The following is a 23907-nucleotide window of genomic DNA, read 5'->3' on the forward strand; positions in this document are numbered from 1 at the left end:
GGTGGAGCGAAGCCGCGAGCCATGACCAGAGAGCGCTGACTTCCTTCCTTGAAAATTTGGACTGAAAGAATCACCCGTGAGTAAGACGGATTGGGACTTTAAAAAATTTACCCTGAATTGGAGACGACCGGGGTGTGTGCTAAAAGGAAGTCCGCACCCCCCCCCCCTGCAGACGATCTACGCAACGACATAAGAGCTAAGCTGGAGAGCCTACCCTTGGTGGGGTGAGTTAAAAAGGACATTAACTTTCAAGATTTGGCTAAAGGAAATTTTGGGCTGGAGAGTGGAGTTTTGGAAACCTTCTTTTTGTTTTAAACAACCCCCCCTCCCGGGCTCGGGAAAGTCCTGCCTTTGTGCCTGTGTAAGAGCTGCGGAGTTTGACAGCTGTCAAAGCTGTCAAACGGGCGGTTTAAAGTGGAAAAATCGCTATCTAAGATCCCTCTGGACTAAGACGAGTTATAATTGAGCCAAAATTGTTGGAAACAAAGTAATAATAATTTGTTAAAGGACTGTTGGAGAAAAGACTAATAAGTAACCAGATTCCCTCTAGGGGGAATTCTGTGTAACTACAATGGATACAATGGCTGTGGAAGGAAAGTTACTAGTGGAAATCGAAAGGATGTTTCAATTGGTGGGAACCTTACAAGAGCAGAGCTTGGCCATGAATAAACAACTTGTGACTATGACCTTGGGAACAGGCAACTCTGCTCTCTGTATTGAGGACCTGAATGAGAAAGAATCCACAGCTGAATGGGAAACAATATCTACAGAGGTGGAAGAGACTAAACAACAAGAAAAAGAAGAAGTAACCTTGGGAAGTAACAACCAAAAGCTGACATCTGTGGAACACAAGCAAGGAGACGCTGGGAACTCATCTACCACAAGTCTGCGAAAGACACAGAAGAAAAAGGAGGAGGTCCCGGGACAATATGGAATACAGGAACTTAAAATAAAGAAATATGACTGGGGCCTCAGTTTGGACTTTGATTCTGAAGATACAGGCTTTGTGGAAATTTTTCAGCAGTTACTTTCAAATCTCCTTGTGGGAAGAGAATACACTTTGATGGTGAAAGAACTTTTTCCAGACTCGACGACTGACATAAAGGACTACCAACAAGACCGGCGGAGAGGGACTGAAATAGACTTGAAAGCCTCGGACGTGAGGAACCCAGGCTGAGAATCTCGAATTTGGATTTCTATTGGGAAGGGACAAAAACCGGGGATGGGAGGGAGGGAAGAGGAGATTCTTAAAAACTCTTAAGACTTTTAGGTTTGGTTAATATGACTCTTAATTAAGACAAAATGAAAATCGATGGAAGAGAACTTAAGTCCAACTTAGGAAAATCAATTTTTATTATAAAAGAGGTAATAAGATGAATAAGATGGTTAAGAGGAGAAACACCAACTTGCTGATATAATCTTGGGAACTGGGATGCACGAGGGGGGGTGGGGGGAAGTCAGGGAACAAGGTTATGAAATGGGGATTTGCTGATTTTATACATGTTTTTGTTTTGTGTTTTTTCTTTGTGTGTGTTTTGTTTTTATAAAAGCAGAAAACCAAATAAAAAATTTTATAAAAAAAAAAAAGAACAGTTTCAGGTTAAGAACGGACCTCCGGAATGAATTAAGTACATAACCAGAGGTACCACCGTATATTGAAACTGCAGATTTCATTTGTATTTATGTCATTCTTTTAGTTTAAACTTGTTTTAAACTCTTATTTTATGTAAACCGCATAAAGGGTTTTTTTGATTACAGGTATCCAGATTCTGTCAAATTAAAATAAATATTTTAATACCTAAATCTATCTATGCCATTTTCTGCCAATACTGCATTTGTTATTTAGTACAGTAATTACCTTTATATCCCACCAGTGGTGTGCAGTCAGTGGGCGAGGGGGACTAGGCTAGTCGCCTAAATTCCCCCCTGGTGCCTCCTTCTCAAAGCCTAGGAAGCTTCTGCCTGGTTCAGGAAATGAGGCGTGATGTTTCCAGGCAGAATGTCACACACGTGACATTGCCACCGCCCCACCACCACACTTGCAAGCTGGCACCTATGGCCCTAACTGTTCCCCTATGAAAAATTCACCACAAGTCACTGTATCCCACCTTTCGTCCAAGGAACTCAGCCTGGCACTGCAAAAATGAGGAAGGGGTTAAGTCTGGCACCCCCAAACTGGGCCCTCCAGATGTTTTTGGACTACAACTCCCATCATCCCTAGTTAACAGCACCAGTGGTCAGGGATGATGGGAATTGTAGTCCCAAAACATCTGGAGGGCCGAGTTTGGGGGTGCCTGGGTTAAGCCAATCCTGTGCACTCTTACTCAGAAGAGCTGAATTGAGGGGGGGTGTATTTCTAGGTAAGTGTGTGCAGGATTGCAGACTGAAACCCCGTTACCCACTCACAAGGGAGCAAGCCCAGATGGGGTAAAATACATTTCATCCACACTACCCAGTTTTTTGTGGGCTACATTTGCCTGCAGTTCTTGACCTCTCTTAGGGTTTCCTTGATGTACTCTCCTCCGTAACACGAGGAGAGAAGGGAAAGGAACCCATCTAAAATAACTTCAGATGTTGGTGTTTTATTGATACTTCTATCGCAATAAAAACATTTACAAAAAAGAGGCTATTTACAAATCTGATCCGATGTTGTTACCCTGCTTGATCCAGGTTTTAGATCAACTTTCTGTTTAAACGGTGTGAGTCTGTTCCAAATCCATGCTGGCACCCTGGCACGTACATTTTAAACAGCTGCTTAGTTGTCTTAACCTATTCCATATCAGCAGTAGCCCAGCTGGAACAGCGGGGCCACATCCGCTCAGAGAATGACTGGCAGCCGGCAGCCGGCAAGCTTTAGCCACTTCTGTTAAGAGGAAGCTGAACCTAGAGACGTTTTCCTGCTCCTCTTAATCAGTTCTTGACCGGAGGGGGGGGTCATCAGACAACCCCTAAGAAACCTTCTTCTCCTTCCTCTCTGTCTCTCTGCTACTCCTTGACAGTTAGGGGCAGGGGGGATGCAGTCAACACCCCCACCCCGACTCCTGTTTCCCAGCAGAAAAGTGCAAGGGGAGAGATCTGGGAGTGCTGGCAGTTCCCCGGCCTTCAGGAACTGTGTTTTTGCCGCTTCCAGAAGCGCTTGACGTCCGAGTGGCCGGCAGGCGTCACCACCATGAGACGTTTGGCCGGGTTCTCGAAGACCAGGACCCCCAGCTCCTTTGCGTGGTTGCGCAGCAGCTCAAAGTCGACCTGGGACAGGAACTGGTTGTAGAGGACACCTGGGGAGAGAGAGGGAGCAGGAAGACATGGTGAAAAAGCACAGAGGGGAGCTCAAGAGTTTGAGATGCGAGGAGAAGATGGGGAGGCAGGCAGAGAAGGGTCAGGGAAAGGAACAAGGTGGCAGGGAGAGGATTGAGGGGGATGGTGGATGCAAAGAAGGGGGGATGAGAACCATGGTGGAATTGATTTAAATCAAATCGATTTAAATCACTAGTCAGTAAGACTTGATTTAAATCTCTCTCTCTCTCTTTTTACAAAAAGAATCATTCTTGCTGGCATAATCTTAGTATTTACAACCAGAAGAAGGTTTTCAGAGTACTTTTTCAGAGTACTTTTTACAGTTATATAAAAAATTACTGATTTGGTTATACTATTAGAAATACATAGACAAATAATTATGAAATGATTGTAAGGTTTAATAAGTTAACTATCTATATTGGGACAACTTTTCTGCTGTACTTTATTGGAAAGAGAAAAACAATCATTTCCTTAATAACAATTTTAAAAAATTATTTAACTAAAACAATAACATTGTAGCATATGTATCCATGATTGTTAACCGATGTGGTTAAACAATTTTTTTTCTTTAATGAGTTTTCGCACACATGAAAAACTTAAAACAAATCCTTATTTCCTGATGAATAGCCTTTGGACTATAACGTAACTTAAATAGAAAACTATCTTTAGAAAGATTTTTTCCTCCAAAAGCATGTTATTTTAAAAACCCAATTTAAATTTAAAAAATCCGATTCAAATTTTAAAAAACCTGATGTTTTTTAAAAAAAACATTGATTTTTATCCACCCTGTTGAGAACACAACTGGCGCGCTGCTCTTCTGTGGTTTCCAGAATCTGGTATTCAGAAGTATTGCTGCGTCCGACCGTGGAGGCAAAAGAGGAATGAGCAATTGATGTGAAAGAAGGAAGAAAAAACACAACATGGGGGAACCCAGAAAGGTGGATCTGAAGCAAGAAGGAAGTTGGGTGGGGTGGAAGACGGGAAGATAATCTGCCAGAATGCAGATATTTCCACTAGAGCTACGCCCCTTCTCTTTCCCATGTTCTTCTCTCTTTTGCACCCTACCGGAGTTCCTCACCCACAGACACTCACCCTCAGAGAAGCGGAGTCTGTCTCGTTCCAGCTCCCACAGCCGGATCTGATCTGTGATGGTAGGAGGCAGCACTGGGGTCTATGGGACAAGACATCAGAGAAAGAGTCAGGGACGCATATGGAAAAGACAACGGGGAAAACAAAAAATGATCTACTGTATTGGCCTGAAATGTAAGCCTCACTTTCCCCCCAAATTCCGACCGTGAAAAGTTAAAGTGCGGCTTATATTCACGACCTTATGGTATGCAGCCAGGAGCTTGAGGAAAACAGCACCAGGAACAGCGAGGAATGGAGAGGCTTATATTTGGGTATTTTATATATTTTTTCTCCCCCCCCCCACCGCCTCCAATTTTAAAGGTGCAGCTTATATTCGGGCCAATACGGTATTCCTATTGCTGCAGCAGCCAAGGCTTCCATTGGAATCTCCCTAGCAGAGGTTACCCAGAATCCTCGAGGCCATATTCCAATTTGTCTTGCCAACATGTGACGCCCATCTTTTCATAAGAAGCGCCCTGCAGGATCAGGCCCAATGACCCATCTAGTCCAGCATAATGTTATGACAGTGGCCACCCAGATGCTCATGGGAAGCCCAAAAGTGTAGCCTAAGTGCAACATTAATTAGCAATAATAAAATTATATACAGTGGTACCTCTGGTTACGAACTTAATTCATTCCGGAGGTCCGTTCTTAACCTGAAACCGTTCTTAACCTGAGGTACCACTTTAGCTAATGGGGCCTCCCGCTGCACGATTTCTGTTCTCATCCTGAGGTAAAGTTCTTAACCCGAGGTACTACTTCCGGGTTAGCGGAGTCTGTAACCTGAAGTGTCTATAACCTGAAGCGCTGGTAACCCGAGGTACCACTGTACTGCCCTATGTCCATAGACCTCAGGGCGCTTCACAGCATAAAAATACAGTGGTACCTCAGGTTACATACGCTTCAGGTTACAGACACTTCAGGTTACAGACTCCGCTAACCCAGAAATAGTATCTCAGGTTAAGAACTTTGCTTCAGGGTGAGAACGGAAATCATGCTCTGGCGGTGTGGCAGCAGCAGGAGACCCCATTAGCTAAAGTGGTGCTTCAGGTTAAGAACAGTTTCAGGTTAAGAACAGACCTCCAGAACAAATTAAGTACCACTTAACCCGAGGTACCACTGTATCCCTCTCCCGACTTGCGATTCCTGGCAACTGGTATTCTGCCTCCAAACAGCTGAGCTGGAACATAGACGTATCCCACAAAGTCATAAAAACAGCACCAAAACCTTTGGAAAGGGAGGCGTGATTCTTTTATGCAGCAATCCACTGAGTGACCACACCCCGTGCCGTAATCCTCACCTGCTTCAGCATCACAGAGTGAGCTCTGGTACGTAGGAAATGAATGATCTGCGGGACAGAGAAAAGAAAAAGGGAACGAAGCAGAGCTGGCCTTAGTACTATTTGACTGACACCATCACTTGACTGCTTCTACTATTCCCAGTGGTGGCTTCGTCTGTGCTGGGAAACATCCAAAGGAAGGGGAGGCTAACCAGCCCAGTAGACAGAAGCGAACCACACTCTGCTAGGCTCCCTTTAAACTGGTAAACCCAACAGCCTCTCCCTGGTTCCCCACCTGGTCTGCCGTGATGCCATTGGCGATGGCTTGCTGCACGCTCTCCCGGGTGACCTGAGCCACCACCAAGTTGGGGAAGCGGTAGAGCATCTCAGAAAAGAGGGCGATGAGCGCAATCTGTAGTTCGGAATCTGGAAACCCGGGCAGAGAGAGAGAGAGAAAGGTCAAGAGCTTAACTCCTAAGAAAGTGAACACCCCTTCAACCCAGAAAAATGTCTATCAAGCTCAGATTTTTTTGGGTGTGTGTGAGATGGACAAAAAGTTATTCTGCACATGCTCATGTGTACTCTCTTTTAGTATTATTTCACAGCTGAACCAAAGAATGGAAAACAAAACAAAACATAACATTATTTATACCCACCCCCCAATCTGGCTGGGTTTCCCCAGCCACTCTGGGCGGCTTCCAACAAAATATTAAAACACAACAATTCATCAAATATTAAAAGCTTCCCTAAACAGGGCTGCCTTCAGATGTCTTCTAAAAGTCAGATAGTTGTTTATTTCCTTGACATCTGATGGGAGGGCGTTCCACAGGGCGGGCACCACCACCAAGAAGGCCCTCTTGTCTGATTCCCTGTGAGAACCTACCTTGCCTGCAGAAGGCCTCAGATTCAACCTCAGGCATTTCCAATTAAAACAGCCTCTGTCTCCTGGAAAGCTGCTGCCAGTCTGAGTAGCCAACATTGAGTTTAGTCTGACCTAGGAGCTTCCTAGTCCTGAACTAGATCCCGGTGAACCTGGCATTCACAAAAGCCCTCCAAGAGGGAGGATGACGGTCCTGAATAATTAGTGGCTACCTACCTTGGTCTCCTCTCCATTTAAGTGCCATTGGGTTACAAAACCAGCGTTATTATTTTGGATCTGCAGAGGTTGTGGCAGGGAGGCCAGCAAAGCCACAAACAAGAGGACCATAGAAAGCTGTCTTACACCGAGTCGCTCCACCGAGCCATTGAGTTCAGTATTGTCTACCGGGGTTTCCCAAACTTGGGTCTGTTTCTTTTGGACTACAACTCCCATCATCCCTAGCTATAGAAGGACCGGTGGCCAGGGATGATGGGGAACTGTAGTCCAAAAGCCGCCAGAGACCCAAGTGCAGAATTCAGCAGCCAGGTTGCTCACCGGAGCAAGACGGTTTGAGCATATTACACAGATCCTGGTCTGACTGCACTGGCTACCAATTAGTTTCCGGGATCAAAGTGCTGGCTTTGACCTATAAAGCTTTAAACGGCTCAGGACCACAATACCTCAAGGACCACCTCTTTCCATATGAACCTTCCCAGACCCTGAGATCATCTTCTGAAGCCCTCCTTTGTGTGCCTCCTCCTCGAGAGGTCCGGAGGGTGGCAGCACGAGAACAGGGCCTTCTCTGCAGTGGCTCCCCGTCTGTGGAATGCTCTCCCCAGGGAAGTTCACCTGGTGCCTTCATTATACACCTTCAGGTGCCAGTCACAAACGTTCCTTTTTAACTGGGCATTTGGTTGATCTGGGCTTTGGGGGGGCTATTGGGTTGTTGCTTTTATTAGGTATTTTGTGGTTTTATATCATGATTTTATTCTGTGAACTGTCCAGGTGTAGGGTGGTATATCAAATCAATCAATCAATCAGTCAGTCAATCATTAATAATATGGGAAACATGGATTAGCTGGGGCTCTCCAAGGTTACAGGCAGGGGAATTGCACCTGGGACGCATGCAGAAGCTAAGATCCACCCAGGGAGTCAGCCTCTGACCTGTGTAGGCATAGATCCTGTAGTTGGTCTCCACAATGATGAAGCCCTGGTAATGGGTGTCCACTGCGGTGCCCGAGATGCCAGACGAAAGGTTGATGGCCAGCCGTGTAGGGTAGTAACGGCGAGATTTCCTCTGGAAGGGGAGAAGGACGGATAATGGCAGGAAGGTGCCTGCAGGCTTGAAATCCCTCATACCTACCTAACTCTGCTTACAAGTGCCACTCCAAACTTCCACTTTGAACTCATTTAAGTTCCGCACCTTCGCAGCAAGTCCTCTAAAACGTTCTGTTCCCCAGCCTACAACAGGGGGCACAACTTTCTGCTGTTTCTTCCACCCTGTTCTTTCCCGGAAAAAACCCCACATACGATCTAACTCGGCCAACGTCCTTGTGGGATCTTACCTTTCTCTGAAAGACGAGGCCAAATTCCCGAAGGTGCTGGAGGAAATTCAGCAGAGACTCGCTCATCCCTTCCACGGAATAGTCCTGGGAACAGGTAGGGGGGGGAATGGGGGCTGATTTACTCACACACACACGGTGGGGGGGGCACCACTTGGATCAGTCAATGCTTCGTGCCTGCCAGCCGAATCAGACCAAACTACTGAAAACCACCAGAAGGCAATGTGAAATTTCTCTCTGCTGCAGTGATGATAGCGCATTCACACATGCGGGTCAACATCACTGCCGGATGCTGCCGATATCAAGAACCCGCATGTGTGGAAGAGCCTACAGACATAACACACTTAACCATGCTTTGGTTTCCTGAAGCCCAATATAAACATCACCTCCCGATGACTAAAGCTAAGAATGTGGTATTCTGAAATGAGGAGGGAGATGCAATCTGATTTTGGAAAAAGCATGATTTGTGCATTCCCCGCCCCCAGTCTTATAAAATCACAGAGCTGAAAGGGGGCAAGGACTCTTTTTCAGCCTTCCACTTTTGGGCAACCGTCTAGGCTGAAGCATATTCCCTTGAGGTAATGTAGCTTATGAGGGGAAATTTTTAAAGAAGGGACACAATAGAGATTTGTCAAGTTATAAATGGGAAAATAAACAGGAATCAATCCTAAAAGGCATCTGGGGGAAAGGGGAATGTTTTCCTTGCAATGCAGAATTATGGAGTTGACCCCTCCTATCCTTTTGCTCCCTGCTTTATAGGCTCCACTAAAAGAGTGCTCCCCCCTTCCAATATCAACCATCACAGACCCTACGATCGACGGGGAGTGGTGCCACTACTGGTACTGCCTGGATGGAGCTGCAGGGCCTCTTCCGTGGTGGCTCCCTATCTCTGAAATGCCTTCCCTTGGTAAGCTGTGCCTGCCTTTGCCCATGATTAACACCCAGGAGGAACTGGATGGCTGAAAGACCATGCTTCCTGGCAGCCCTGAAATTCTAGAGTGTGCTTTTCCTTGTATTTTCAATTGTCTTGTTTTGCCACTCTGCTGTTTGCCAAACTGGGAGCTGATGGGAGAAGATGCTCACCTTGCCGAGAGTGGAGAAGCTGAGCTGGAAGAGAAAGGAAAGAATCTCCACCAGATCCATGCCCCGGGTCTGAAGGGGGAAAGAAGAGGTGGTTAAAACACAACAGGGAGATTGCCAGAGACGGGGGGGGGGGGGCAAAGACAGGGAGGTTGCCCCCTCTTCTCCTCACCTCAGCCGACTGGAGATACTGCAGCATGAAATACCAGAGCTGAGATGAGGTATCCAGCAACAGGAACTGGAAGCCGGAAGATGTGATGCAGGGGGGCTCCCCAGGTTCAGAGCTAAAGAGGAAACACACAGAGGCTGGAGGAAAACAGAATGAGGTCTTCCTCTGTGGTGTATTTAGGTCTAGTAGCTCCACCTGGTACGCAGGCTGAGACCCTACCTGCCCGCAGACTGTCTCGCCAGAGTGGTGCATGCTCTAGTTATCTCCCGCTTGGACTACTGCAATGCGCTCTATGTCACCTTTGAAGGTGACCCGGAAACTACAACTACCGTATTTTTTGTACCATAACACTCACTTTTTTCCTCCTAGAAAGTAAGGGAAAATGTCTGTGCGTGTTATGGAGGAAATGCCTACGGGTGGCATGCCTACGGATTTTCCTCCTCTAAAAACTACGTGCGTGTTATGGTCGGGTGCGTGTTATAGAGCGAAAAATACGGTAATCCACCCCCATCATTCTGCCCGGACGCTGAGGTCCAGCACTGAGGGTTTACTGGGCCGAGGCCATTTAGGGATTTAAAGGTCAGCATCAACACTTCGAATTGTGCTCGGAAACATACTGGGAGCCAATGTAGGTCTTTCAAGACTGGTGTTATACGCTGTATGCTTCATTAACTATTCTCTTTTTTTTTCAGATTCTTAATAAACTTTTATTTCCAATATTCACTCTTTTAAAATCACAATAAGAAAGTAAAAAAAAAAGACATCGCAAAATAAACAGATGTAGACAATAAAATATCAAGACGTAAATACATTTCTCCAAAAGTATTAATTATCATAACATCATTCTGACTTCCCTCCACCACGATTTAAGCTATATTCCATTGATACCCTTCTTGCAGTTCCTTCTTCCTACCTTTATCTTTACTTCGCAGATTCTATAATTCACCTACTGTTATTTTAATGTTACCTAAGTTTTTCTCCATGTATGATATAAATTTATTCCAATCATTAATAAAGATTTTATTACTCTGATGCCTGATCTTCTGTGTCATTTTTGCTAGCTCAGAGTACTCAAATAGCTTGTCTTGCCATTCGCTAATAGTTGGGATTTTAGATGATTTCCAGTTCTGTGCCAACAGTAGTCTAGCTGCTGTTGTTGCATACTGGAACATGGTTTGATCTTCTTTTCTAATCTCCTCACCGACCATTCCCAGAAGAAATGCCTCTGGTTTTTTAGGAAATGTGTATTTCAGTATCTTTTTCAATTCATCATAGATGGAACCCCAGAACCTCTTCACTTCTTCACATGACCACCACATATGATGGAAGTCGCCCTCTTTTTTTTTACATTTCCAACATCTTTTGTCTCCAGTCTTGTACATTTTCCCAAGCTTAACAGGAGTAATATGCCAACGATACATCATTTTTTCCATATTTTCATGGAGGTTAACGCATGCTGTAAATTTCATGTCCTTAGTCCAAAGTTTCACCCATCTCTCATATTCTAAACTATATCCCAAATCTATGGCCCACTTTATCATGACCTCCTTCACCTCCTCATCTTTTGTATCCCATTCCAGTAATTGATTGTACATTTTGGATAGAAGCTTACTCTTTCCTTCTAATATTTCCACTTAGAATTTTGATTTTTTCTCATTCCTCCCTATTTAACTAACTATTCTCAAGTAGGCGGTGATTGTGGATTTTAAATGCCCCCCAACAACATGCAGTTACCTATAAAAGGTAAGATAAAGGACCCCTGGACAGTTAAGTCCTGTCAAAGATGACTATGGGGTCGCGGAGCTCATCTCATTTTAGGCCGAGAAAGCCAGTGCTTGTTCACAGTTTTCCGGGTCATGTGGCCAGCATGACTAAAACACTTCTGGTGTAACAAAACACCGTGACAGAAGTGTTTATCTTCCCGCCAGAGAGGTACCCATTTATCTACTTACACTGGCATGCTTTCAAACTGCTAGGTTGGCAGGAGCAGGGACAGAGCAACGGGAGCTCACCCTGTCACAGGGATTCAAACTGACAACCTTCTGATCAGCAAGCCCAAGAGGCTCAGTGGTTCAGACCACAGCGCCACCTGCATTCCTATGCAGCGATCAGCACCACCATTGCCACATGGTTTGTTATGTTGCCCCCAAGGTCAGTGGGGCCTGCCAACTAGTGGCCATTCTTTTAAGAGTGACATGGCTTGTGACTCCTAATCAGACAGGACCACTACTGAGAACTGCGCATGGGATGCTGAGATAGCTACTTTTACCATTCATTCCTACTCCCTCAACCCCATAGTTTGTCTGCCCCCTTCTTCTTTGCCACTTACCTCTTCATCAGTCCGGCTTCAGTGAGTAGCTGAGCTAAGTCCTGGCTCACGGCTGCACTTGGAGAGCCCACCATGAAATGCAGGATGACCTAGGAGGATGCACAAAAATGGAACCGGGTGGGAGACAAAGGGTTTGTCCAGACTGGTTCGCCACTGGAAACAGGCCCTGGTGCATCCACACTGTTCTACCACAGCTATGGCAAACGGCCAGGCAAAGAATCCATCTTCCCACAACCCAGATGAGGTGGTGTCTCCAAAAGACCCTTACAATGGAGCCCCGTCCTCGCACCACAAGGACAAACAAAGGTGAGGATATTTATAGCAAGAGTAATAGAAAGAAATTGTTATTTAGGGGAATTGAATTTAATTCTAAATTATATTCCGGAAACGTGGGAGATTACAAGGGGTCAAAAAAAATGGATGTACCGTGCCATATTAGAAGCAAAAAACAACAACAAATACTTGTTTTGATGAACTGGAAGAGCCGCAAAAAGATTCCATTGAGCACATGGATTGATAATATGGACAGACTAGCTACATACGAACGAATTGCATGTCAACGCAAATTAAGAATGGCTAAATATGAAGAAATCTGGAAGGAATATTTAAGTAATAAGGCGGTCAGTGGTGGGAAGTAGGAGGAGGAGAGATGGGGAAATATTGTTAAAAAGGTGGTCATAGGTATATCAGTATTCAAATATGAATTGTCAAATTGTGTTATTAGTGTTATTGTGGTTTTTGTTGTATGTGTCTATTGCGGTTGTTGTATGTATTGAAAAAATGATTAAATAATTTTTTTAAAAAAATGGGAGCCCTGTAACAGAGCACAAGGACAAACCAAACACTCACCTCCCACCTCTCCTCGGCGTACTTGTCAAGAGACGGGACATCCCGGGCGTGCTTGTCTGGGCCCAGCTGGCCAGTGTCATCAGACCAGGCCTTACCTCTGCAGACACAGGATGAGATGCAAGGAATGCTGTTGGACAGTTATACAGCCATACTGCAATGCCGCGTGAGCGAGATGAATAAACATGCAGCAATAAAATATAATGGGAGAGGATTTACCCCAGCAAATTATTTGTCAAAATTACAAATACCCAAATACAGATGGTCATTTACCCTCACTAGATTCAACGTGCGGCCATCTGCCTCACTGCAGGGCAGATTCGAGGGTAAACCATACGTGGAACTTGATGAAGGTAGAAACTGTCTCTCATGTCTTGTTACGCTGCCGTTTCTACGGGGATATACGCTCGGTATTTATTACTCCTGTTATACAGTGGTACCTCAGGTTAAGTACTTAATTCGTTCTGGAGGTCCGTACTTAACCTGAAACTGTTCTTAACCTGAAGCACCACTTTAGCTAATGGGGCCTCCTGCTGCTGCCGTGCCACCGGAGCCCGATTTCTGTTCTTATTCTGAAGCAAAGTTCTTAACCTGAAGCACTATTTCTAGGTTAGCGGAGTGCGTAACCTGAAACGTATGTAACCTGAAGTGTATGTAACCCGAGGTACCACTGTACAAAAATCTCCAAATGGGTCCAAACTTCAATGTCTAAAACTCCTGGTAGAGGACAAGAATCTAGAGATTACGCTAAGGGTGGCCAAGTTCTGTGTGACTGCCATAAAATTTAGGGAAAAAGCTGTACTACCAAAATGATTAAGGTTTTAAATGATAATTTTAGGTTATATTTTAGTGATCAAGATTTAAATTTTGTTTTTAACTGCCGCTGTATCTGAATTGTCTCTGTAATACCCAATTGCAATTCAATGTATTCCTGTTGTGTTTTATGATTTTCCTGATATTGTAAGTGACCCGGAACTGGTCTGTGACCATAATAATAAAATTCTATTCTGTTATAGAACCAGCAGAAAGCTGCAGGAGGGACAGAACTTTCTCAAAGCCATAACCCCTGGCCGAATAACACGAGAACTGGCATTCTGAAACCCAGCCGCCATTACCTTCCACAGGTATGAAAGCGACAATGTCGTTCGCAGTCAGAAACAGACGGTTGTAATCTACGTGCTCTTTTGCTCCCAAACATCTTACCTTCCACATCATGGTTAATTGTGATCCATTACATGAAAAGATCCTCCAGCTCTCAGGGGCAAATCCCAGTACAGGACTTCAAATCAATCACATTTGCTTGGTTTGTTTTGCTTCTAGTAATCATGGTTTTTTTTGCAGGGGAGATTGACAAGGAATACGCAGCATGCCGTTCCCAATCACTGATTACACCAGGGTTTCCCAAACGTGGGTCTCCAGCTGTTTTTGGACTACAGTTCCCATCATCCACTGGTCTTGCTAGCTAGGGATGATGGGAGTTGTAGTCCAAAAACAGCTGGAGACCGAAGTTTGGGAAACCCTGGACTAGACGTAACCATGTCTGTGCCAATGCCAGCGTGAGCATTAAACGATGGCTAAAGCAAACCATAAAAATGTGTTAGTAGTAATAATAATAATTCACATGCAAGGAGCACGCAAGTTTCTGAAAAACCCATGGTTTGCAAGTCGCCCCACTGTATCTGTGTGGGGCCGTTAGAAAAGAAGTTTTCTTTATTTCATTGCTCTATTTATTAAGGAAAGCACTCCTAATTGCAATGCAACTAAAGCACATCGGCCAGAGGCCTAGTTTGCGCTTAACACCTAACCATGGTTAGTTTTGCAAATATCTAATTGGTCTGAATGTCTGAATCCAGCCCAGCTGATTAACCAAGGTTTGTTTCCTGGAAACAAGGTGAGCCCATGGCTTGTTGCTGGCTTGCAAACTGTGCCTTGTTATGCCTCAGTCAACAACCTTGGTTAACCCATCCCACCCCAGAACCTCATATGCTACAGAGATACAAGGCAAGAGCAGCTTAAAAACAAACACGAGTGCAGAAGAAACAATCTGCGGCTTCTTGAACAAATCAAGGTTAAAGCAAACTATAGTTTAGCGTTGTGTGTGAACACAGCCACATACGGGATTATCTCGAGTGCATTAAATGCACTGAGCCTCTGCCTTGGTTCCTAATTCTCTCCATGGCTCTCACTTACCCTCCCAGCAAAGCGATGCGCAGGTTCTCCTTAAAGATGGGGTTCAGGACGATTCCTTGGAGGCCGCCAGGGAGCAGCTGTGTGTGCCAGAGCCGCAGCCCCAGCAAGACATCTGAGCTTTCATCTTGTTCCCTGAAAGGCAAGAAGCAATTGTGAGCTAAGATGAGTGCAAAACCGGGCTCCGGGGAAGATAAGGATCAGCCGGGCTGTTCCCTTGTCGAAGCGAAGAATGCAATATATGAATTGGACCAGAAGGTACTCAGAAACTCATCTGTGTGTGTATGAATCACTAGGACCCCACAGAACAGAGGCTTGGTTTCTCTTGCTGTTCTGATACTTTGCTACACAACCCAAGCTTTTGCTTCCACACTGTCCTGTCACAACCAGCAACTCACTTGGTGAATTCCTTCTTGACCCATGAGGCCACAGCGGCCTGAGGGAGGGGCTGTTCCAGGAAAAGCATCCTCATGACGTAGTTCTTGGCCAACCCTGGCAGCTCTCTGAAAATGCAAGAATGCAAGGACAGTGCTGTGAACACAAAATAAAATAAATAATAATAACTTATACCCCGCACATCTGGCTGGGTTTCCCCAGCCACTCTGGGTGGCTTCAAGCAAAATATTAAAATATTCATCAAATATTAAAAGCTTCCCTAAAGAGGGCTGCCTTCAGATGTCTTCTAAAAGTCAGATAGTTGTTTATTTATTTGACATCTGATGGGAAGGCGTTCCACAGGACGGGTGCCACTACCAAGAAGGCCCTCTGCCTGGTTCCCTGTAATTTTGCTTCTCAAAGTGAGGGAACCGCCAGAAGGCCCTCGGCACTGGACCTGAGTGTCTGGGCTGAACGATGGGGCTGGAGACGCTCCTTCAGGTATACTGGGCCGAGGCCGTTTAGGGCTTTAAAGGTCAGCAGCAACATTTTGAATTGTGCTCAAAAACGTACTGGGAGCCAATGTAGGCCTTTCAGGACCGGTGTTATGTGGTCTCGGCGGCCATTCTCAGTCACCAGTCTAGCTGTCGCATTCTGGATTACAGTGGTATCTCGGGTTAACCTGAAACTGTTCTTAACCTGAAGCACCACTTTAGCTAATGGGGCCTCCCGCTGCTGCCGCGCCGCCGGAGCACAATTTCTGTTGTCATCCTGAAGCAAAGTTCTTAACCTGAGGTACTATTTCTGGGTTAGCGGAGTCTGTAACCTGAAGCGTATGTAACCTGAAGTGTATGTAACCCGAGGTACCACTGTAGTTGTAGTTTCCGGGTCACCTTCAAAGGTAGCCCCACGTAGAGCACATTGCAGTAGTCCAAGTGGGAGATAACCAGAGCAGGCACTACTCTTGCGAGACAGTCCGTGGGCACTTAGGGCCTCAGCCTGCATACCAGAAGGAGCTTTTATAAAATACTTTTATACCATAACGCAGGGGGTGGCTAATCCGAGGCCCTCCAGACATTTCTGAAAAACAGCTCCCATGTTCCTTGCCCTTGACTCTGCTGATGGAAAACTGACGGGAACTGCAGCAACATCTGGAGAGTCGGAGATTAGCCACAGCATATCCTGAATAAATTGCTTATAATACACAGATCAATGTGTGGACAGTTTAGCATGTAGCGAAACTGCTTTCACAAGCGACGCCAATCAAGTATTTTAAGCATCTACTTTTTAAAAAACTTGGAAACATGCTACTGTTTATTTTATTTATGTATTTAAAAGATTTTTTTATATAGCACCCGTTCGCATAAACTAACAAGGGCAATGTGCAAAATGAAATACCAGAAAACAATACAAAATATAATCATGGGAATGACTGGCTCATTTAAAACAACAACCTGTTAGATTAAAAAAAAAGACTCGCCTTTTCCTGTTCTTGTGAATGGATGCAATTAAATACTAAAAGGACAATTTAAGCAAGACACCAGAATGCACATACAATAAAATAAAATATCTGCACATCTTGTTTACATCAGGATTCTCACCCAGTGCAGGCAACTTTAGAGAATCAACGATTCGTGATTCAGTTAAGGGCAAGCCTAAAGATGTAATCCTAACTCCACTTTCCCAGGAATAAGCCACATATAAACAGGACTTACTACTGAGTAAGCATGGTTAAGCTTGAACTGTAAATAATCTAGTTCGAAAGTAAACTGATTCTTTTATTCCACCCTCCCCACTCTGGCCAGCACCCCAATATTTGGGAATGGGGTTCTCGCTCACCGAAAGACGGCTAGGCATGTGGCAGGATGGTTGTAGAGCCGGTCTAAGATGCCAGGGCTGAGGCCCCGCAGGAATTCATGAAGGTTCTTGCATTTCAGCTGTACCCTCTGCAATTTCATCACCGACTCCATAGTAATCTACAGGAGGAAGGAAGTTTTAAAAGGGTTTGGGGGGGCAGGATTCTGAATCCAATTATTATCAGCACAGGTAAGCACCCTATTGTGAATCATTGAATTGCAGGGTGGGAAGAGACCACAAGTGTCATCTATAACAACAACAACAACAACAACAACAACAACAACAACAACAACAACAACAACAACAACAACAACAACAATAATAATAATTTATTTATACCCCGCCCATCTGGCTGGGTTTCCCCAGCCACTCTGGGCCGCTTCCAACAGAATATTAAAATACAATATCCTATTAAACATTAAACACTTCCCTAATCTAGCCCAACCCCCTGCAATGAAGATCTTTTGCCCAACTTGGGGCTCAAACCCACAACCCTGAGATTAAGAGTCTCTAGAAGAAAGTATAGCAGTCTGAGCTTGTCCTGCTATGCAAAACATAGACACAAGTAGAGTCAGGATCTTTGCCCCTGTGCAACATTGCAAGCTCATTCTTCTTTTTCCAGATTCCTTACTCGCCTTTAACCAAAAAGGTCCCAGATCAGGTTACAAGAATATGTGACTGCTTAGCGGTTTTTTAATGATTAAGTGGAATACATAATTCTGTTCCATACACACACATAAATAATTATCGGTCAAAATAATATATAATCTGAAAAAATAAGGTGTATGCGTTTAAAATAATAATTTTATTGGGTTTTTTTTTTTATAAAACAACAAAACAGAACAAGATGTCTGCATGAATATATGCAAGCTTAATATCTTACAAATAGAAAGCCCTTACCCTGAGGCGGAAACCAGCTCAAGCAATAAAAGAATCTTCCATATTTTTAATCAGGAAGTCTCTCTTCCCCCTCCCTGCCGGCCTCAATTGCCCTTACAGTACTTCCACTACGGGCTGCGATCCTGCTCAGCCGGGCTCTGAAGGTGCAACGTCTACTCAGGAGTAAGCCTCACTAAATTGGGTGGGAGCTGCTCCTAGGCAGTAACTGCTTGAGAGCCGCCTTGGAAGGGTGCCGATTTACCCTGAAAGCCTGGATAGGAATTGCACCGATCGTTGCAAGACATTTGCAAAAAGTCTTTTGCAATTTCTTGGCAATGCATGCGGCTTTGTGCTTGCACTTCCCCGTCCCACAACTAATTCCCAGACAGCCCCGTCGCCTTGAGGAACCCGTTCTTCCTTTCTGCAACGTCCCCTTAGGCTGCAATCCTCACCTCGCTCCCGGGAAAGTAAGTCCCATTGAATTCAATGGGGCTTCCTTGTGAGCACGCGCTCCCAAAGCTGCAGCGCTGCGCTCTCTCCACGAGCCTCGACCCAGTCCTCACCTCGCACGCATTTTCCCGATCTTCAGCTCCTCCGGATTTCTCTCGGCTCAGACAACCCTGCAAAGCCCTTCCTCTTCCTAGGGCTCTAAGCTCCCGTCATGCATTTCACACGAGACAGACAGGAAACCCGCCAGAGAGAGGTCGGGGTCGGCCTCTCGCTCTGCACGTGAGCTTCTTACTTTTCCCCTCCGGCTGCAGAAAAAAGCCGCGCGTCCCCTTCTCTCTTTTTGCAGCGGGGGCGTCTGAAGGTAAGAGTCTCTTAGGAAACTTAATTGCAAACATGTCTCTTTCGATCTCTGACCTGATCGGAGTCGTTGCCTCTCCCCGCCCCAGTATTTCAGATTGACATTTTCTTTCTGAAGCGCAAAGTTGTTGTTTTTGGCACCGTGGCTGTTTCCTATTTTCGGCATTGCTTTCTTATTTTTTTTGCTCATCGCAAGAAAATGTCTCAAAGTGACTTGCGAATGCCATAACGTGTGAAAAGAACATGACAGTCTGTTTAAAAAGACACAAAGAAAATGCAACAAATGTCCTTAAAGGATCGGTCAAGACCATGGCAGATTTCAAGTGATTTTGTATGTGTTTTGGAAACCTGTACCTTATATTGTATTTCACTGGGTTGGCTGTGTCTGAAGCAAGAGGAAGAACAAGCACACTAGTGGCCAAAATTGTTGAAACCTTTTGGAAAAAGCGGGTGGCGCTGTGGGTAAAACCTCAGTGCCTAGGACTTGCCGATGCGGTTCGAATCCCCGCGGCGGGGTGAGCTCCTGTCGTTTGGTCCCAGCTCCTGCCCACCTAGCAGTTTGAAAGCACCCCCAAGTGCAAGTAGATAAATAGGCACCGCTTACTAGCGGGAAGGTAAACGGCGTTTTCGTGCGCTGCGCTGGTGGTGGCTCGCCAGAGCAGCTTCGTCACGCTGGCCACGTGACCCGGAAGTGTCTTTGGACAGCGCTGGCTCCCGGCCTCTTAAGCGAGATGAGCACGCAACCCCAGAGTCGGTCACGACTGGCCCTGTCAGGCAGGGGTACCTTTACCTTTACTTTGGAAAAAGGGTATTTCTGAGGTTTGATGGCTCATAACACCACTTTTTTTTTGGGGGGGGGAGTAATACCATAAAGTCATTGGAAAGACAATTTAAGGAAGAATGTAATGCAACAAAGTTTGTTCAATTATCTGTATTCTATCAAATGTTATAGCCAAATAACCAGAAACGGGAAGCACATATTGCTTAGGACTTAGATTGATATGCAATAGCTTTCCTTCATTTGAATGTAGCCAATGAGCATGAGTGTTTAGAGGACCAATCGGGGTTATGAGCCATCAATCCTCGGAAATACACTTTTCCCAAAAGGTTTCCAGAATTTTGGCCGCTATTGTAGGTCCTCAGCGTGGAGAGGATGGAGAAATGCAATTTGGTGACAAAGAGCAGGCAGAACTACTCCGTACCTGCCTTGCCCCTGTCTTCACCCAAAAGGAAATCTGAAACATAAAAAACTTCCCTATACCGGGGGTGTCTTCAGATGTCTGTCTGATGCCAGAGAGCAGAGTGCACTTTTCAGAAAATTGTCATATTTCTGTCTGGTTGGGTGAGAGGGAGGGTTAGTCATCTTTCTTGATGGTAAAATTTCCTTACCGCCCACCGGCGCTCGATGGAAGGAAGATTCAGCTTGTGCCATAGAACAGGGGTCAGCAAACTTACCGCGCCTCAGGCCGGTGTCTCCAGCGCCGATCGCGCGGCGGGCCAGAGGGCGGGGGAGTGCGTGCCCATACGTGTGCGCACACGCTATTTCCGGCGCACTTCCTGGTCGGAGGAGCACCGGAAATAGCTTGTGCGCATGTGTACGGGCCTCCTCCGACCTGGATGTGCATCGGAAATAACGATTGAGCATGCGTAAATAACACTTTCGCATGTGCACAAGCTATTTCCGGTGCTCCTCCGACCTGGAAGTGGGCACAGCGCCAGTAAGAGCGGGCGGCGGGGGTTGCTGCGGGCCGGATAAACAAGTCCCTTGGGCCTTATCCAGCCCGTGGGCCTTATTTGCGGGACCTCTGGCCATAGAACCCATTACTGCCCACCTAGAATCCTGAAACGCCCACTAGTGGGCGGTAGGGATCAGGTTGAAAACCCATGAGCTAAACCATTCAGTATTACATTATTATATCCACCAAAACTTATTTACAATGTTGAATTCATCTTAATGCTGTCCGTGTTTTCAAATGTACAGAATACCCCCCCCCTGTATATTCAATAAACATTTAGTTTGCTTGGTTTTCTTTTCTGCAGGTTCCACCTGACCACCGTGAAAAGACGGAAAAGAGAGCTTATGGCACTGCGAGACTGGTAGCTGCGAGAGAGGTGTGCTTTGCCCCACTGTGCCTGAGAACTGAATGCGCCCAATTCCAAGCATGCCATTGCCCCAGTACAATTCTGGGCCTGTCCGGCACCTGTGTTCTCTCTGCCGTCTGCTTCTCTGGGCTGAGAAGAGGCGCTGTGGGGCGCCTGGTGTTTGGAGGTCTTACTCCCAAGCGAGGAAGCCTGAAGGAAACCCGACGGATCTCCATAGCCAAGCAGGGAAAACGCCCCACCTGAAAAATAAGGCAGAGAAACAGAAACGGCAGCGGGAGAGGCTGGAGGCCATCGAAGCTGGGCTGCTTGCTGGGTCCAAGGTGAGGCGGTGCTTGGAGGACCAGAGACGTGGATGTCCCCACTTTGGCTAATTATTTAATAGGGGAGAGTCGAGTGAGGAAGGGCCGTTGCTCAGAGGGAGAGCATCTGGTTTGAATGCTGCTTTGATCTCCGGTTCAATCCTTGACAGGATTGTTAAAAGTCATGATTTTTTTAAAAAAATAATAATTAAAAAACGGATTTTTAAAATTTAAATTGCCTTTTTTAAAATTTAAATTGCATTTTTTAAAATTTAAATGGGATTTTTTAAAATTTAAATAGGATTTTAAAAAATAAAATGCTTTTGGAGGAAAAATCTTTCTAAAGATAGTTTTCTATTTAAGTTACATTATAGACCAAAGGCTATTCATCAGGAAATAAGGGTTTGTTTTTAATTATGTAGCATGAGGCTTTATATGCAATGTTTAAATTCTTTGGGAAATGAATTCCATTAATCCAATCACAATGGCATGCATTTCCAGAGGTTTCTGTAAGATTATTTGGGGCAGTTTTTCTAATGAGAATATATTATCACAGAGGCTTGTTTTTGCAGTTCTCAAAAGTGTGAAATTGTGTCTGCAGAGATAACATGCCTTTTCTTCAAAGGAAAAATGCTATAAAATAAACATATAGAGCTGAGGGAAAACCCTTAATCCCATTGTTATTTTGCAAATTTATATACACAGAATCAGCCCCTTACCTCTTAAATGTTAAGTTCCAAGAGGTTCAATGAATAGATTGTTTGGAGTGGAATAGATCTGCACAAGTAGCTAAGTGTGAAGCCGTGAAAATGAAAGTGCAACCTTGTGAGCAGAATACTCCACAAGTCTTGGGATCTTTGTGTAATAATTGTGCAAGTTTATTATTCCAAAAATGAAACCTTCATCTGGTTGTAAATATTAAGATTATGCCAGCAAGAATGAGTATTTCTGTAAAAAAATGATTTAAATCAAGTCTTACTGACTAGTGATTTAAATTGTGATTTAAATCGATTTGATTTAAATCAAATCCACCCTGATTCTCGGCATCTCCAAGTAGGACTTGCGGAGGAAAAGCATGAGAGCCATCTTGTCTCTGCTGTATTTTGCAGGAGCAGCAGCCAAGCCAAGCCAGGGGCCGAGCCTTGAAAAGCACCGTTCTGTACGACATCCCAACCGCAGCTGGAGAAAAGAAAGGTAACAGTGGGGGAAACAGAATTCCTTGCCCTTTCCATAGCCTCCTGCATCTGTCTGTTGGGAAGCCGGCAGTTTCAGAATGCTGGGTTCCACACCTTGTACATTTTAGACACGCCAGTTCTGGGATTTAATGGAAATACGCATTATTGGGGTTTTTTTGCTTTAATAACAGGTACCCTCTGTTGCGTTCTTCCCCACAGATACCTCGGCACCGCTGCCCGTCTCGTATAGCCCACGATATGTTGAAGCTGCCTGGTATTCCTGGTGGGTGAAGGAGGGATTTTTTAAACCAGAGCACCAGGTAGAAAAATTGATGCTGTAAAAAAGTGGTTTTATGTGTGTTGTGCCATAAACAGGCGAACCTTGAGAGTTGACAGGTGGCTGAATGGCAGAAATGTTGACCCCAGAGGAGCACTAGATGTAATAATGAAAGGGCTGAAGTTAACAGAAAAGTAGGTTTTGGTGGAGAGGTGAAGGAAAACACCTTGATGCAGAGTGGAGCCGATGACTTACAGCTGTCAAGCAATGACTTCCAACACCTGCTGGGAATGCACTAACTCTGGATTATTTGCATCTATCACGGGGTTTAACTCAGTTGCACACAAAAGCCTCCTCAATCCTGGGATTAGATGGGCTTTGGATCCTTGCCTGCAGCTCTCCCCTTACTTTTTTTTGCCAAACCTTGAAATTAGCGGCTCTGCCATGGTACCCTGATGGTGCACTGGCTGCCAGGCTGTTCTGACCTTGGACGCTGCTGATCTCTCTTTCTGTTTCTCTTTCCCAAAGCACCTCCTGCCCCATCGGAAGCCAGAAACGTTTTCGCTCTCTCTCCCTCCACCAAACGTCACGGGGTCCCTGCACCTGGGCCACGCCTTGACCGTGGCTCTTGAAGATGCTCTGGTACGTTGGTAAGTGATGCTCTGCGTCATCATGTGGGTACTTTGCCTCTGGCAGCCGATGGCTGCCATGCAGCTTTGTGTTTCTCGCTCATGTATTCATTTTTAGATTTATAGCCATCAAACCCCTTAAGATATAAGGGTGAGTGGCTTGCAGCAGGTATACAAATATGCACGAGTGGGGTCTGCAGCTCATGAAAAAGAGCCCATGCTTTTGATATAAGGCAGATTCCTTGCTTCCAATGGGCAGTCTAAAGCAGTGGCCTCAAAGTTCTTTTATCCGGACCACACTTTCAGAATAAAAATTTGCTCACACCACGCTGAATTTTCCATTGATAAGAAATACATTGGAAAACAAAAAGAAACAACTGCTAGCGGTGTTTGAGTCATAAGAGCATCAGCTGGTGCTCTCACTGTCCTTTTGAAAATATATTCTGCCAATAAAAAATTACAGTGGTACCTCAGGTTACATACGCTTCAGGTTACATACTCTTGAGGTTACAGACTCCGCTAACCCAGAAATAGTGCTTCAGGTTAAGAACTTTGCTTCAGGATGAGAACAGAAATCGGGCTCCAGCGGTGCGGCAGCAGCAGGAGGCCCCATTAGCTAAAGTGGTGCTTCAAGTTAAGAACAGTTTCAGATTAAGTACGGACCTCTGGAACGAATTAAGTACTTAACCTGAGGTACCACTGTATCTTGAACTATACTACACCGAAATGTTTAAATGTTTCTCTGATTGTCCTTGAATCTTCCCCGCCACACT

At 45.2% G+C, this 23907-nt stretch overlaps 2 protein-coding genes across 6 annotated transcripts in view; one reads left to right on the top strand and one right to left on the bottom strand.

Moving 5' to 3' along the window:
• Nucleotides 1-2562: 2562 nt before the first annotated feature.
• On the bottom strand, nt 2563-18542 carry GTF2H4 (general transcription factor IIH subunit 4). Of its 3 annotated transcripts, none has more exons than XM_081183092.1 (14): nt 18408-18542; nt 16948-17084; nt 15132-15236; nt 14737-14868; nt 12550-12646; nt 11701-11789; nt 9375-9486; nt 9206-9274; nt 8126-8209; nt 7725-7857; nt 5997-6127; nt 5723-5770; nt 4387-4465; nt 2563-3275 (listed from the first exon to the last, which is right to left on the bottom strand). In XM_081183092.1, exons 2-14 carry the CDS (start codon nt 17076-17078, stop codon nt 3103-3105), a joined length of 1383 nt encoding a protein of 460 aa, XP_081039218.1. In that variant the 5' UTR covers nt 17079-17084; nt 18408-18542; the 3' UTR covers nt 2563-3102. The 3 variants fall into 3 exon arrangements, with proteins under 3 accessions (XP_081039218.1, XP_081039217.1, XP_081039219.1); XM_081183091.1 differs by having other exon boundaries at nt 18297-18452; XM_081183093.1 differs by lacking the exon at nt 18408-18542 and having other exon boundaries at nt 15132-15264; nt 16948-17056.
• The window catches only part of VARS2 (valyl-tRNA synthetase 2, mitochondrial), a 37950-nt gene continuing 32582 nt past the window's right edge, over nt 18540-23907 (top strand). For 2 of the 3 annotated variants that reach the window (XM_081181811.1, XM_081181812.1), the window contains exons 1-5: nt 18540-18655; nt 20692-21074; nt 22163-22247; nt 22448-22548; nt 23034-23155. In XM_081181811.1, the coding sequence (XP_081037937.1) occupies nt 20796-21074; nt 22163-22247; nt 22448-22548; nt 23034-23155 (587 nt within the window). In that variant the 5' untranslated portion in view covers nt 18540-18655; nt 20692-20795. Of the gene's footprint in view, nt 18656-20691; nt 21075-22162; nt 22248-22447; nt 22549-23033; nt 23156-23907 lie in introns of those variants that run through there. The other variant, XM_081181813.1, reaches the window with a different exon arrangement.

This window comes from Podarcis bocagei, assembly GCF_964188305.1.
Source record: "Podarcis bocagei genome assembly, chromosome: 2".
NCBI lineage: Eukaryota > Metazoa > Chordata > Lepidosauria > Squamata > Lacertidae > Podarcis > Podarcis bocagei.